This window comes from Antechinus flavipes, chromosome 3, assembly GCF_016432865.1.
Source record: "Antechinus flavipes isolate AdamAnt ecotype Samford, QLD, Australia chromosome 3, AdamAnt_v2, whole genome shotgun sequence".
NCBI lineage: Eukaryota > Metazoa > Chordata > Mammalia > Dasyuromorphia > Dasyuridae > Antechinus > Antechinus flavipes.
In genome coordinates, this window is record NC_067400.1 from 557,152,984 (window position 1) to 557,168,252 (window position 15,269).

The 15,269-nt window shown below is 33.2% G+C and overlaps 1 protein-coding gene across 1 annotated transcript; it reads right to left on the reverse strand.

The window, feature by feature from the left end:
- Window positions 1–6,599: 6,599 nt before the first annotated feature.
- On the reverse strand, window positions 6,600–7,496 carry LOC127557484 (olfactory receptor 52B2-like). The gene has a single exon (XM_051990795.1). It carries the CDS (start codon window positions 7,494–7,496, stop codon window positions 6,600–6,602), a length of 897 nt encoding a protein of 298 aa, XP_051846755.1.
- Window positions 7,497–15,269: the final 7,773 nt, after the last annotated feature.

Genomic DNA, 15,269 nt, shown 5'->3' on the forward strand with positions numbered 1-15,269 from the left:
ATATCATACCTGTTTCACATTTTGGTAATTCTCACCATATTTCAATCTTTTTCATATCATTTTCTTTCTTATAGCTATCATGGTCATGGTCAGCAATATTTGATATTATTACTCTAATTGTTTTGGTAACTATAATCTGTGTCCATATGATATTGCAAATAATCAATAAATGTGCATATTCTGACTGCTCCTTCAACCAGTTATTTCCCTGTTTCCATGAATTTCAACATTCCCTGTACTTGTTTCTTTTCTTTTCTTTTTTTTTTTTAATAATTATATCATTTTATTTATAGAACCCGTGCCAGGGTAATTTTTTACAACATTATCCCTTGCACTCACTTCTGTTCCAACTTTTCCCCTCCCTCCCTCTACCCCCTCCCCCAGATGGCAAGAAGTCTTATACATGTTAAATTTGTTTCTGTACTTGTTTCAATACAAAGAACCTTTTGCTTGTTTTTGAACAGAACGGCACCTTACCCCATAAACAAGCCCTCAGATCAGTGGGCATAGATTCAAGCTACAGTATTCTCTCTCCATTCTGTCCCTGCTTTAGCTTCTATAGCAATTACAATTCTTTCAAATTTCTTATGGAATCAAACAAATGCTGACTCAGAAAAAAAATCACTGTGGTGTCCTGTAACGATGATAATGTGATATACAAAATAAAACAACTTAATGTACTTTGATATAATATTGGTTGCAAGGTTAGGAAATGTTTTGCTGCAGCAATTCTCAAAGATGAGGCTCAGCCTAAATTAGAAAGGTAATATTTGTAGTGGTGAAATTATAAATTACTTAGGTATTGGAAACATTATAAATGAGGGGAAAAGAATGCTGGGAAGGTGTAATAACAGTAGTCAATATTTAAACTTTCAAAACACTTGTCAAATATTAGAATAAAAGATAAAATTAAAAAGAAAGATGATGTGAGTTACACAAACATGATAAATTATTAAAAACAATTTAGAGGACAGAATTTAGCATATTGTCTAAATCTGATTGGAAGGAAATATGGGAAGGCATGAATAAGAATGGTAGAGCACAAGAAGACATATATGAAAGATAATCTATATGAGAAGGTCACTCTCATACTCTTATGAACTCATTCTAATTATATTTTTATTTGGATTTTCACAGGACTCAGGCTTATTTACCAGTTAGATTTTAAGTTGTCACAGTTTAAGGCTGGTAATAAAATTAAAAACGCACAGAACTCAGATTCAAAACCTACAAGTTTAAAAATTGTTCTGCTCCTTATTAATGTTGTGACAATCTCTTGAGAACTCACCTTCATCATTTTTTTTGTGATCTTTATTACTTTTGCAGACCCCATTGCTACTTTCCCTTTTCCACTTCTGTTTTCTAAGTCTTTTCAGTATCTTTTCCTTCCAGTCATTGTCTTCTCATCCTTATGCTATCCCAGTCACCATGTACCCTCTACCACTGTCTCTGTGCCTTTTATTAACTTCCTATGACCATAAAGGATTGTAGTCTTTCTTTGTTTCCTGAAGAAATATATAGAACTCACTTCACTTGCTTGGATTTTGTCCTGGTGTCCAAAAGACCTTGGTATCACTAGCATTTATACCTCCAGCTTACAGTTCCAATGGGAATGGAGTTGTTGCAGTTACTGCCACTCATGACTCAGAAATTCAGTGAGAAGTTTTCTCCCCATTGTGACTTATTAGAACATATTTCTGTATGCTATGGATCTCTTCAATTGCATAAATATAGTACAAATTATGAAAAAAAGGATAATACAGGGCAAGTAAGGGATTTGACCCTCTAGTTCTAGTATTCTATGCCATTTAATAAGGGAAATAACTAATATTTATATAGTTTTCAAATATTTTTAATGTTTTCAAATATTTTGAAACATTATTTGAATTTACCATTATAACAACCTTTGGAGATAGATGCTATTATTATCTATTACTTTTGCAGACCCCATTGCTACTTTCCTTTTCCTAATTCTGTCTTCTAAGTCTTTCCAGTATCTCTTCCTTTTAGTCAAGTACCCTCTACCACTGTCTCTTTGCCTTTCATTAACTTACTATGCCCATGAAGGGTTCTAGTCTTTCTCTGTTTCCTGAAGGAAGAATATCACTCACCTCACTTGCTTGGATTTCGTCCTGGTATCCAAAAGACCTTGGTATCACTAGCATTTATACCTCCTGCTTACCAGTCCCAATGGGAATGGAATATCAACAGTTACTTCCACTCATGACTCAGAAATTCAGGCAGGATTTTTCTCCCCCTTATGACTTATTAGTCACAGGGTATGCACAATGTATGGTGCATAAATATAGTACAAAATATTAAAAAGAGAATAATACAGTGGCAAGTAAGGAATTTGGCCCTCCAGTTCTGGTCCAGTTCAGCTGATTCCATGCCACTTAATATGAGAAATAACTAACATTTATATAGTTCTTTAATGTTTTCAAATATTTTGAAACATTATTTGAATTTACCATTATAACAACCTTGGGAGATAGATGCTATGTGCTAGGGAGATTGAGATAATAATCTCAATTTTATAAATGAGGAAAATAAAACACAAAATGGTTAAGTTGTGAGGATCACACAGTTAGTTTTTGTGTGATAAAGAGAATTTATTTTCTTGCATGATAGCCCACCTTCTTGTCAGGGTAGTTTTTTCCATTAATCGTTTATTTAAGATGGAAAGCTATATTGTCAGGTGGCAAAACTTGTATCTCAGCCAAATCTAACAAGTTGAATCATGGTCTGAACCTAATAAAAGGAAATTCAATAATAATAAATGTAATATCAACATAATATTTGGCTTCAATAAAGCAAATGTATTTGTGAGGAGATAAGGGGAAAAAAAGGTCAGATAATTTTTAATGTGAAAAATCCCACAATCTGAAGGTTATAGAGGACAAAAAGTTCAACATAAACTAACAGAAAGAAATTAATGCAACATATGGACCCAAAGAAGACGGTTAATAATGCCAATATTTCCACTACTGAGAAAGCCATGTCTGGTATATTATGTTCAGTTTCTGTTAACATATTTTAGGAACTGAAAAAGAACTTCCAAAGAAATTAATCATGATAGTGAAGGGACTAGAAATTATTCCACATGAGGATAGACTAAAGAAATTTCAGATATTCAATATAAAAAAGCTCAGTCTTAATAGGAACATGATAACTTCTGTCAAGTATGTGATACATGATAAATGTTTGCTTTATTTCCTAGATTCTTAAACTGTAATTTATGGCCCTCTGTGAGGTCATATAACTGAGTGTGTGGGTCACAAAAATATAATTTATTATCAGTGAATATTTGACTTATATTTTATATATCTATAATTTATTATTACTAATTTAGTTTATTATTTACTTATTCATACTATTTTATTTATTAAAATAAATTATGTACATATATTTTATCATTTTATGTACCTATATTTTATTATGTAAGATGAAATATATTTTATATAACTGTATACTTAGGATCATGTAAATATTTCTTGGGGAAAGAGGGTTTGAGTGGAAAAAGTTTAAGAAGCTCTTCTTTATTTGAAAAATTATAAATGTTTGCTCTATTGAGCTAGAATGGTGCCATGTGGAGATTAACACTTCTCCATGGTAACCACTGTCTGTCTCCACATCTAATCTTCCTATCTCTTCTTTCCACTCCCACCTATGATATAGCATTATTATGATATCTTTCTCTTTGGTTCTCCTTCCAAATACCAATTCCCAGAGAGGCTATCTCCCCACAGAGAGATTGAAGGCTTAGAGTGGCAGATCAAGATAAGCATTTTTGAAAGAGGACAATGTGTGGATATGTTTTACTAAATTGAGCTAATTTGATTATGCTTATTTGTTAATAATAACAACTAACATTTATATAGTGTTGTAATGCTTTTACATTGCTTTTCAAATATCGTAAATTATATCCTCTCAATGATCATGGTAAGTGCTATTATTATCATCCTTATTCTTAGATGAGGAAATTGAGGCAGAGAGAAGTTAAGAGAATTCCTTATAATCAGACAACTATATGGTATATAAATATAATGGAATATTATTGTTCTGTAAGAAACAATAAGCAGCATGATTTTAGAAAGACTTGGAGAGACTTACATCAACCTATACTAAATGAAATGAATATATCCAAGAAAATATTATACATAGCAACAAGATTATGTGAATATCAACTGTTGTGGACTTGGCTCTTTTCAACAATGAGGATGATGTAGGCCAATTCCAATAGATCTGTGATGGAGAGAGCCAATTGCATCCAGAGAGAAAGCTATGAAGATTGAATGTGGACCACAGCATAGTATTTTCACTTTTGTTGTTGCGGTTGTTGTTTGATTGCCTGTTGTTTTTTCTTTCTAATTTCCCCCTTTTAAACTGATTTTTTTCTTGTACAGCATGATAAATGTAGAAATATGTTTAGAATTGCACATGTTTAACCTATATTGGATTACTTGCTCTCTAGAGAAGGAAGGTGAGAGAAGGGAGGGAAAAAATTTGGAACTCAAGGTTTTTCAAAGATCTTTGCTAGTATTTTGAAAATAAAAAGCTATTATTAAAAAATTTTAAAAAAACATTCCTTAGAGATATAAAGAGAAGATTTTCTTAGCATGTAGGGACTATGCCCAATTTCTTCAATGTAACCAATCATAATCTATCACCTCTGTAAAACTGGGCAATTGAATGATTTTTGTTCTATTCTTTGTTCTATGCATATATATATAATTTCTGGCCTTTGTGTCCCTATTATCTCACCATTGGCACTATATGTATTTGTGATTTTATTTGTTCTATTCCAGGAAATCATAAGCAAGTCCTAGAAAATAAATGAGTCAGCACTGATCCATTTTAAAAGGATAAAAGTGATTCTCAGAAGAGCCAAAAGAAGACTCATTGAAAGGTCTAACTTCCTAGCTACATGATCCTGGACTACTATTTGGTTCAGTTTCAAAATCTGTAAAATGAGAATAATAATAGCATCTATCCCACAAGTTTGTGAGGATCAAATGGTGGAATATTTGAAATGTACTTTCCCAGTTATAAAGCGTGAAAATAATGTTAGTAATGTTATTATTAATACTTTTATCCATTCATAATTCAATGAAGACAAAGGAGAGTCATCCTTAGAAGATTTTTAAATTTCCAAATATTTTCTGTAAGGGGTCATAGGTTCAGAGGTCTAGATATGGAAAGAATATCAGAAACAATCTAGTTCAGCCCCTTCATTTTATAGATGAGGACACTGAAGCTCATGGAAATTAAATGACTTATTCAAGGTTACATAGGTAGGAAGAATTAGAGAAAAGATATGAACTTAAATCCTCAAGTCCAAAGCCAATACTCTTCTCACTGTAGTAGTGGTGAATAGTGTTCAGCACTTCATCTTCTGAATTTCTCCCTCTTTTTGTCCCTGAACCACTATTATTTAATTCCTCAGCTTACATATCTATTCCTGGATAGCAATTGACCAAATCATAATTCTGATCTCAGATATCTTAATGAATAGTAGGTAATCAGTCTAGTTTGTCCTTTATTTATTCACAAGATTGAAGTTTAAATAAATAAGCAATTCAGGGAGTAAAAGAAATATGAAGACCTAGAAATAAATACTTACAGAAGACATGTTTCTTTAAAAGTACCTGAATTCTGATGAAGTGGAAAGTTTATCTTTGCTGCCTCTATTTTGTTTGAATTTTATTGGAATTTCAGCTAAGTAGTATCCAGAATTAGGTATATCCCTGCAAAAGTTCTTGGATGATTAATCTTTTTAAGATACTTCATGTCATTTATTTATATATTTGATGTGTTAACATATTTCAGATACCAAATTGGGAAAGAAGGGAATATAAGGAAAACTGAGATGTACACTGGCTTTAACGACTTCATATACTCTGAGAATTGACATAAGACATATACAAAAAGTAATTCAAGTGAGGTACATATATATATATATATACATATACATATATGTATATGGAATGTACAAAAGTCTGTGGCAATTTTGAGAGGAAAATGATAACTCTGAACTAAAAGGATCTTGGAAAGCATTATGGACATGTGATCTGAGCTTTGAAGAGTAGATGGAAATGCAAAGGTTTGGCAAGAAAGGAAGGACATTCTAGGAAAAAGAGAAACATGTAAACAAACAAAAACCAAATCATAGTGCAATGAGAAGAAAAACGGAGTCCTTTCACTATATCTTGCAAATTAATAAAATAAGAATATGATGCCAAATTGAAGACAAATTAGAAATCCAAATCATGCAAGATCTTGAATAGTATAGACTTTATTTAGTTAAAGGGAAGTTTTTGGAGATTTCTGATCTAGGTATTCAGTGCAACTCTCATCTATACCTAGGATTCTTTCTTTTCTATCAAAACTTCCCTCCTTATAATGAATATTATTGTGTACAGTTATTGTCTATGCAAGCAATTATATAATGAAAGGAATAACCTTTGATACTACAATCTCCACAGAAATTAGATGTAACAACATTTCTAGCCAGAGGACCACACATAGAACAGTTTAATTTGTCTGATCTTCCTGAACTCCTTCCCCACCACACCACAGGCCCAGTCGGGAGAGCCTAATTATAACAATATCCCGATCTGCTTGGTTTTGACACCATATATGATGGGGTTCAATGCAGGGGGCACAACTACATAGAGGTTGGCCAGCAGGATTCCGCATCCCAGTTGGCTGGTCAGCACTGTTAAGTAGGCCGGAAGATAGAACATGAGGATGACACAAACATGAGAGGTACAAGTACCGAGAGCCTTCAATTGGGCATCACAGGATGGCAATCGGAAGACAGCTCGAAGAATAAACATGTAGGAAATGGAAATGAGAAACACATCCAAACCTGTGGACAAGAATGACAATACCAGAGTATAGATATTATTGGCAGTTATATCTGCACAGGCCAGTCTGGAAATCTTAGTTTGTTCACAATATGTATCAGTAATGATATTGTTACCACAGAATGGCAAGCGCTCTACTAGAAAGACAAAAGGGGAAGTGAGGACCAAGCCTCTGGCCACAGAAAATCCTGCTATTTTCTTGATTACAGAGGGGGTTAGGATCATGGTATATCTCAATGGGAAGCAAATGGCCACATAACGATCAAATGCCATGGCCAAAAGAATTGTTGACTCCATGACAAAGATGAAAATGACAAAAAACATCTGGGTGATGCAGGCCTGAAAAGAAATGGACTCAGCCTGGAACCAGAAGAGAGCCAGCATCTTTGGCATGATGGTGTTGCAGAGCAAGAAGTCTGTCATAGCCAACATAGCCAGGAAGAAATACATGGGTTCATGCAAACTGTGCTCCATCCAGATAAGTATGATCAGCAGGGAGTTACCTCCAAGGGCCACCACATACATAGTGCAGAAGGGGATGGAGATCCAAAACTGTATTTTCTCTAGGCCTGGGATGGCCTTCAAAATGATGACATCTGGGTGGAAAGTGTAATTGAAATTATCCATGACAGCAGACAAGTAACAGATGTCTTTTCCTTATTCTTCTCACTCCAGGGATTTTTCACCTAAGATGATAAAAAACTTATATTTACAAATATTGTTATATAGCACTCATGAAACCTTGGTACTTCTACTGGTGAAAAATCACCTATTCTTGTCCCTTTTTTTCTTAAAATGATATTGATACTATAATGCTATAGAAAATAACATGGGAAAGCTTTCTTCAGTGGTCCTGTGGATAGACCTTCCTGAGAGGTAGATAGGAGAGAGACAGAATATTTTAATATGTCACATTGAAGAAACTTGCAAAGTGACTAGAGATTGTAATCAAAGATTAAAGAATTTTGCACATTCCTCATACTTTCTCATCTTGGCTTTACAATGACCAGAGGTCTGTCAGAGTTCCTAAAGCAGGAAACTCAAGACTTAGGGTCAAAGTCAAGATATGAGCTGTGAAGAGGGGAAATATCTAATCCTGTACAATGTGTTAGGGTGAGCAGATCTGAGGTAAACAAATTCAAGTAATGGGATTGAAAGATTGTAGCCACAATCAAGGAGCTCATGATTATCAATAAATAAGATAAAATGTGATCTTAATTAAACATTAAGAAGCTATCACTAAATAGCAAAAATAAATCAATAAGTAATTAGCAAATTTGTTTCCTGCAAATCTTTCACAAAAGAAATGAAATCACATATCCCAATCCATAGCTTAGTTGTAAAATATTACCAACAAAGGATAATCTAGCCTATTCTTGAGGGTTTTTAATGACTACCTTCCATCCTCATCTCAAATTTAGCACATTTAAAATAGAATTTATTATTTTTCCCATAAACCTGCCCCTTTCCTCTAATGTACTTGTTTCTTTCCAAGGCATCACCAATATTCAGGTAATACAATTTGTGCAAAATCTTAGATTCTTTATTCTATTTTACAGCCCCTCACCAATATCCAAGAAATTGCTAATTAAATCTACCCTTAAAACATTCCTGCCATAAATCCTCATGTCTCTCCATTTATATAGCCAGTATGTGCTTTAGGTCCTCATCAACTTTCACCTGGAATACTACAATTGCTTAATTGCTCAACCTCCCTCAAATTTCTCCATTATCCATTTCATCCTTAATACAATTGCCAAATTGATTTTCCTAAGGTACATATTGTGTGGCTCTTCCTTGCTCAAAATACTCCAATTACTCCTAAGATGAAATGAACACTACTTTGTTTGACATTCAAGATCATTCACCATATGATTCAACTTCCCATCTTCTCTCTGCCTTCCAGTAAAATTTACTTCCTATTCCTATAAAAAACTTCCCACCTCTTTGTGTCTATCTGTTTATTGGTTGTTTTTTGTACTCAAAGAAGACCAGTATGAAGTGACTATGTTGGGGTAAGGTACAGTGTGTCAACTGACTGATCAGACCAATATTAACTCAGAAGACTTCATCATAGGTCTGACATATGAACATTTGAAATGTAGATGTCTCTAAAATTTTACAACTCATGTTTCTTATGAGCTACCATAATTCTGCTTCAGATATAGAGGACAGAGCCTTCTTTGATGTCAGCATACCAGCATCTTCCATGTCATGCAATACATTTCAAAGTTCTCCACAAAGGCACTGTATTTCTTGCTCTGAATTCCATATGAGTGCTTGCCTAGATTAAGTTGTCCATATAGATTTTAGGCAAATGTACATTTGACAATCAAATGTTACTGAGCTATTAGAGTTGTACTTTCTGCTGTAGAGTTTGAATGGTTGACATTCAACCTGTAGAAAAGACTTCACGGTCCACTATTTTATCTTGCCAGGAGATTTTCAAAGTCTTCCTAAGACAATTCAAATGGAAGCAATTCAGTTTCCTAACATGGTGCTGGTAGATTGTGTGTCTTCAAAGGCATACAACAATGAAGTGAGCACAATAGCTCTATCGACCTTCAGTTTGGTAGATAATATAATAGGACTCCTTTCCTACACTTTCTTTCAGTCTCACAAACACTGAGCTATCTCTGGCAATGCATGTGTCAACTTTATCATCTCTGTAGACATCCCTGGAAATTATAATATCAAGATAAATGCATTTATCTACAGCATTCATTGTTTCTCCATTTGCTATAATTGATGGATCCACATGTAGATGGCATGGCCCTGACTGATAGAGAACCTATGTTTTGCTAATGTTAATTGTTAGGCAAAAATTAGCACAAGCAGCCAAGAACTGTTGTATCTCAGTCTCAGATGCACAATAATTTATGAACAAAAAAACCGTGCACCAACTCCCCCTCCACTTTAGTCTTGGCTTGTAGCCTTTTCAAGTTAAATAATTAGTTGACCTTGATGTCATTTTTGTGAAGATGTCTGACAAAATTAAACTTTATGCTAAAAAGCATGGGGGCACAGAGCCCCGATTCTCTCCATTGGTGCCTGGGAAAGCATGAAAGTATCACTTATTTTCCAGAACCTGTGAAAGTATGACATCATGAAACTGACATGCAATACTGATAAACTTCTCCAACCACCCAAATTTTGTCACAATTTTACATAAGTTCTCACAACAGACTGTATCAAAAGTGAATCAAACAGATAGATGTTGTGTATAGATCTCTGTTAAAGTATAGTCTATCTGCTCATTTGCTAATTATGGTAGAATAAGGATTTTTTTTTTCAAAGAAGTATTAAACAAGATGGCTACTGAGGTCCCATACAGTAACTCTGTGACTGGATTAAATGTTTATTGTTATACTCATTACCCATGTGACTTTAGATAATCCATTTAGCTCTGTTGGGTTTTGTACTTTTCATCCACAAAATGAGGGATTTTGGGTGAGTAGGAAGGTGCCAACACGAGAGGGTAGAAAGAAATCTGGATTTGTAATTTAAGAATCTGGGTTTGAATCCCCACTTCACCATTTATTAGCTATATGACTTTGAATCTTAGTTTCTTGATCTGTAAAATAAAAAGATAGGATCAGATGATCTCTAATATAATGTGTAATATAACCTCTAAGATGTCATCCAACTTTAAATTTGTGATTCTATGGTCTCCATCCTACTACTGATCCCTTCTGAATATACCCACATTTGTCAACATTCTTCTTTAAATGTTGCATCCATTACCCATCAAAATATACCTGAGTATAATGTTGTTTTATTTCAATACATCAAATCAGTATTCTAGAGTAACAAATTTATAAAATCTCCTTGGATTATGGCAGATATCTCAAGCCTTCAGTACTAGTGTATAGTTTAGATTATTTATCCCTAAAACTTTATCCTTTATCATGTTTTAGACACATTTAATTTTTAGACACTAAATAATTTTAAAATTAAATCCTTTTCAGAAGTATTTAATAAATGATTTCTAAGTTGCAATGTTGGAAATTTCTGTGTAGTATCATTCCATTGATTTGATAGTATCACTCAGAAAAATTTAGCTTCACTTGCAGGTGAGACAACTGAGCATTTCTCCTGATTTTGCATGAGGGTTTCAAGCAAAAGTTCCTAAGGATTTTCACTGTTTCAAAAGTAATCAATCTCATAATGATTAAGTTAAATTTTTGAAGATTGCATTATACATAGCTGTCAACAGGGAATTTGATCATGTCATGGGAAGTGTATTTAAAGTCTTGTTGCAATCAGTCAATGTAAATTTAAATAGGCCAAAAACAAACAAACAAAAAAAACCATAATATTTTAAGGACTCTAATTTGGAAGCTGGGGATATTTTAGAAGATATATAAATCTCAGAGTAGACTACACTTACACTTTCTCTTTAGTTATATTGTCCTTGACCTGTCTAAGAAACAAACTTGTTAATTAAGTATCTCTCTTCATGTTGTTCTGTGATATTACTGACAAGTTACATCTATTTAAGGAGTACAGGAGAGGGTCTACTTTCTTAAAGTCAAAGCCATAAAATAAATCCTCAAGGCTAATGAGTATTATGAGCTCAGACCCAGGGAATAAGTAGCAGTGGTCTCTTATGTGCTGAAGCCAGCGCACAAATCAAATAGTGAGAGTGAATTGTTAAATTTTCAGTGTGACCCTTTATATAGGTATACCTGATTTTATTGCTCATTGCAGAAATTGCATTTTTTACAAAACTGAATGTTTGTGGCGACCTTGCATCAAACAACTCTATTGCTGCCATTTTTCCAACAATATGTACTCATATTATGCCTCTTTACATTTTGGTAATTCTTACCAAATTTCAATCTTTTTCAGTATCATTTTCTTTCTTATAGCTATCATGGTCATGGTCAGCAATATTTGATATTATTACTCTAGTTTGGTAACTATAATCTGTGTCCATATGATATTGCAAATAATAGATAAATATGCATATTCTGACTGCTCCTTCAACTAATCATTTTCCTGTTTCCATGAGTTTCAACATTCCCTGTACTTGTTTCAACACAAAGAACCTTTCTAGTTTGCTTGTTTTGAATAGAACAGCACCTTACCCCATAAACAAGCCCTCAGATCATTGGGCATAGAGTCAAACTACATTATTCTGTCTCCACTCTGTCCCTGTTCTAGCCTCTATAGCAATTACTATTCTTTCATATTTTTTATAGAATCAAACAAGTGATGACTCAGAAAAAATCACTGTAGTGTCCTGTAATGATGATAATGTGATACATAAAATAAAACAACTTAATGTGATTTGATATAATGTTGGTTGCAAGGTTAGGAAATGTTTTGCTGCAGCAATTCTCAAAGATGAGGCTCAGTCTGAATTAGAAAGGCAAACTTTGTAGTGGTGAAATTATAAATTACTAAGGTATTGGAAACATTGTAAATGAAGGGGAGAGGATGCTGGGAAGGTATAATAGTCAATATTTAAACATTTAAAACACTCTATTAGAGAAAAAGGTAAATTTTTTTAAAAAAAAGATGATGTGAGTTACACAAACCTATGATAAACTATTAAAAATAATTTAGAGGACAGAATTTAGCATATTATCTAAATCAGGAAGGAAATATGAGAAGGCATAAATAAGAATGGTAGAGCACAAGAAGACATATATGAAAGATAATCTATATGAGAGAGTCACTTTCATATTCTTATGAAATCATTCTAATTATATTTTTATTTGTATTTTCACAGGACTCAGGCTTATTTACCAGTTAGATTTTAAGTTAGCTTGGATACCAGGGATCATAGTTTAAGGCTGGTAATATAATTTTAAAAGTACAGAACTCAGATTAAAAAACTACAAGTTTAAAAATTGTTCTTCCCCTTATTAATGTTGTGACAATCTCTTGAGAACTCATTTTCATCACTTTTTTGTGATCTCTATTACTTTTGCAGACCCCATTGCTATTTTCCCTTTCCTAATTCTGTCTTCTAAGTCTTTCCAGTATCTCTTCCTTTTAGTCATGTACCTTCTGCCACTGTCTCTTTGCCTTTCATTAACTTACTATGCCCATGAAGGGTTCTAGTCTTTCTCTGTTTCCTGAAGGAAGAATATCACTCACCTCACTTGCTTGGATTTCGTCCTGGTATCCAAAAGACCTTGGTATCACTAGCATTTATACCTCCTGCTTACCAGTCCCAATGGGAATGGAATCTCAACAGTTACTTCCACTCATGACTCAGAAATTCAGGCAGGATTTTTCTCCCCCTTATGACTTATTAGTCACAGGGTATGCACAATGTTTGTTGCATAAATGTAGTGCAAAATATAAAAAAGAGAATAATACAGTGTAAGTGAGGAATTTGGCCCTCCAGTTCTGGTCCCCAGTTCAGCTGATTCCATGCCACTTAATAAGAGAAATAACTGACATTTATATAGTTCTTTAATGTTTTCAAATATTTTGAAACATTATTTGAATTTACCTTTATAACAACCTTGGGAGATAGATGCTATATGCTAAGGAGATTGAGATATTAATCTCAATTTTATAAATGAGGAAAATAAAACACAAAATGGTTAAGTGTGAGGAACACACAGTTAGTTTTTGTGTGATAGAAAATTCATTTCCTTGCATGATAGCCCACCTTCTTGTCAGGGTAGTCATCTTCATTAATCGTTTATTTAAGATGGAAAGCTATGTTGTCAGGGAGAAAAACTTGTATCTCAGCCAAATCTAACAAGTTGAATCATGGTCTGAACCTAATAAAAGGAAATTTAGTAATAATAAATGTAATATCAACATAATATTTGGCTTCAATAAAGCAAAAGTAAATGTGAAGAGATAAGGAAAAAAAGGTCAGATAACTTTTAATGTGAAAAATCCCACAATCTGAAGGTTATAGAGGACAAAAAGTTCAACATAAACTAACAGAAAGAAATTAATGTGACATATCCACCCAAAGAAGATGGTTAATAATGCCAATATTTTCACTACTGAGAAAGCCATGTCTGGTATATTATGTTCAATTTCTGTTAACATATTTTAGGAACTGAAAAAGAACTTCCAAAGAAATTAACCATGATAGTGAAGGGACTAGAAATTATTCCACATGAGGATAGACTAAAGAAATTTCAGATATTTAGTATAAAAAAGCTCAGTCTTAATAGGAACATGAGAACTTCTGTCAAGTATGTGATACATGATAAATATTTGCTTTATTTCCTAGATTCTTAAACTGTAGTTTATGGCCCTCTGTGAGATCATGCAACTGAGTGTGGGGTCACAAAATCATAATTTATTTTCAGTAAATATTTGACTTATATTTCATATACTTATAATTTATTATTATTAATTTAGATTATTCAATATTTGGTTATTCATGCTATTTTATTTATTAAAATAAATTATGTACATGTATTTTATCATTTTATATACCTATATTTTATTATATAAAATGAAATATATTTTATATAACTCTGTACTCAGGATCATGTGAAAATTTCTTGGGGGAAGAGGGTTTGAGTGGAAAAAGTTTAAGAAGCTCTTCTTTATTTGAAAAATGACAAATGTTTGCTCTATTGAGCTAAACTGGTGCCATGGGGAGAGTAATACTTCTCCATGGTAACCGCTGTTTCCACACTTCATCTTCCCATCTCTTCTTCTCACTCTCACCTATGATATAGCATTATTATGATAGCTTTCTCTTTGGTTCTCCTTCCCCATCCCAACTCCCAGAGAGGCTGGGATTTTTTTTTTTTTTTTGAGAATGGCAGATCAAAATAAGCATTTTTGAATGAGGACAATGTGTAGATTTGTTTCACTAAATTGAGCTAATTTGATTGTGCTTATTTGTTAATAACAACTAACATTTATATAGTGTTTTAACATTTTTACAATGCTTTACAAATATCATAAATTTTATCTTCACAATGATCATTGTGGTAGGAGCTTATCCTTATTTTTCAGATGAGAAAACTGCAGAGAGAAGGTAAGAGATTTCCTTATAACTATACAACTTGTATGATATATAGATGTAATGGAATGTTATTGTTCTGTAAAAACCAATAAGCAGCATGATTTCAGAAAGGCCTAGAAAGACTTATATGAACTGATGCTAAATGAAATGAATGAAACCAAAGCATCAGATTATGTGATAATCAGCTGTGATGGACTTGGCTTTTTTCAACAATGAGGTGATTTAGGCCAATTCCAATAGGTATGTGATGGAGAGAGCCAACTACATCCAGAGAAAAGACTATGAGGACCGAATGTGGAAAACAAGATAGTATTTGCTTCTTTTTGTTATTATTGATGTTGGCTTGATTTTTTTTCTTTCTTATTTTCTTCCCTTTTGATCTGATTTTTCTTGTGCACCATGATAATTGTGAAAATATGTACAGAACAATTATATGT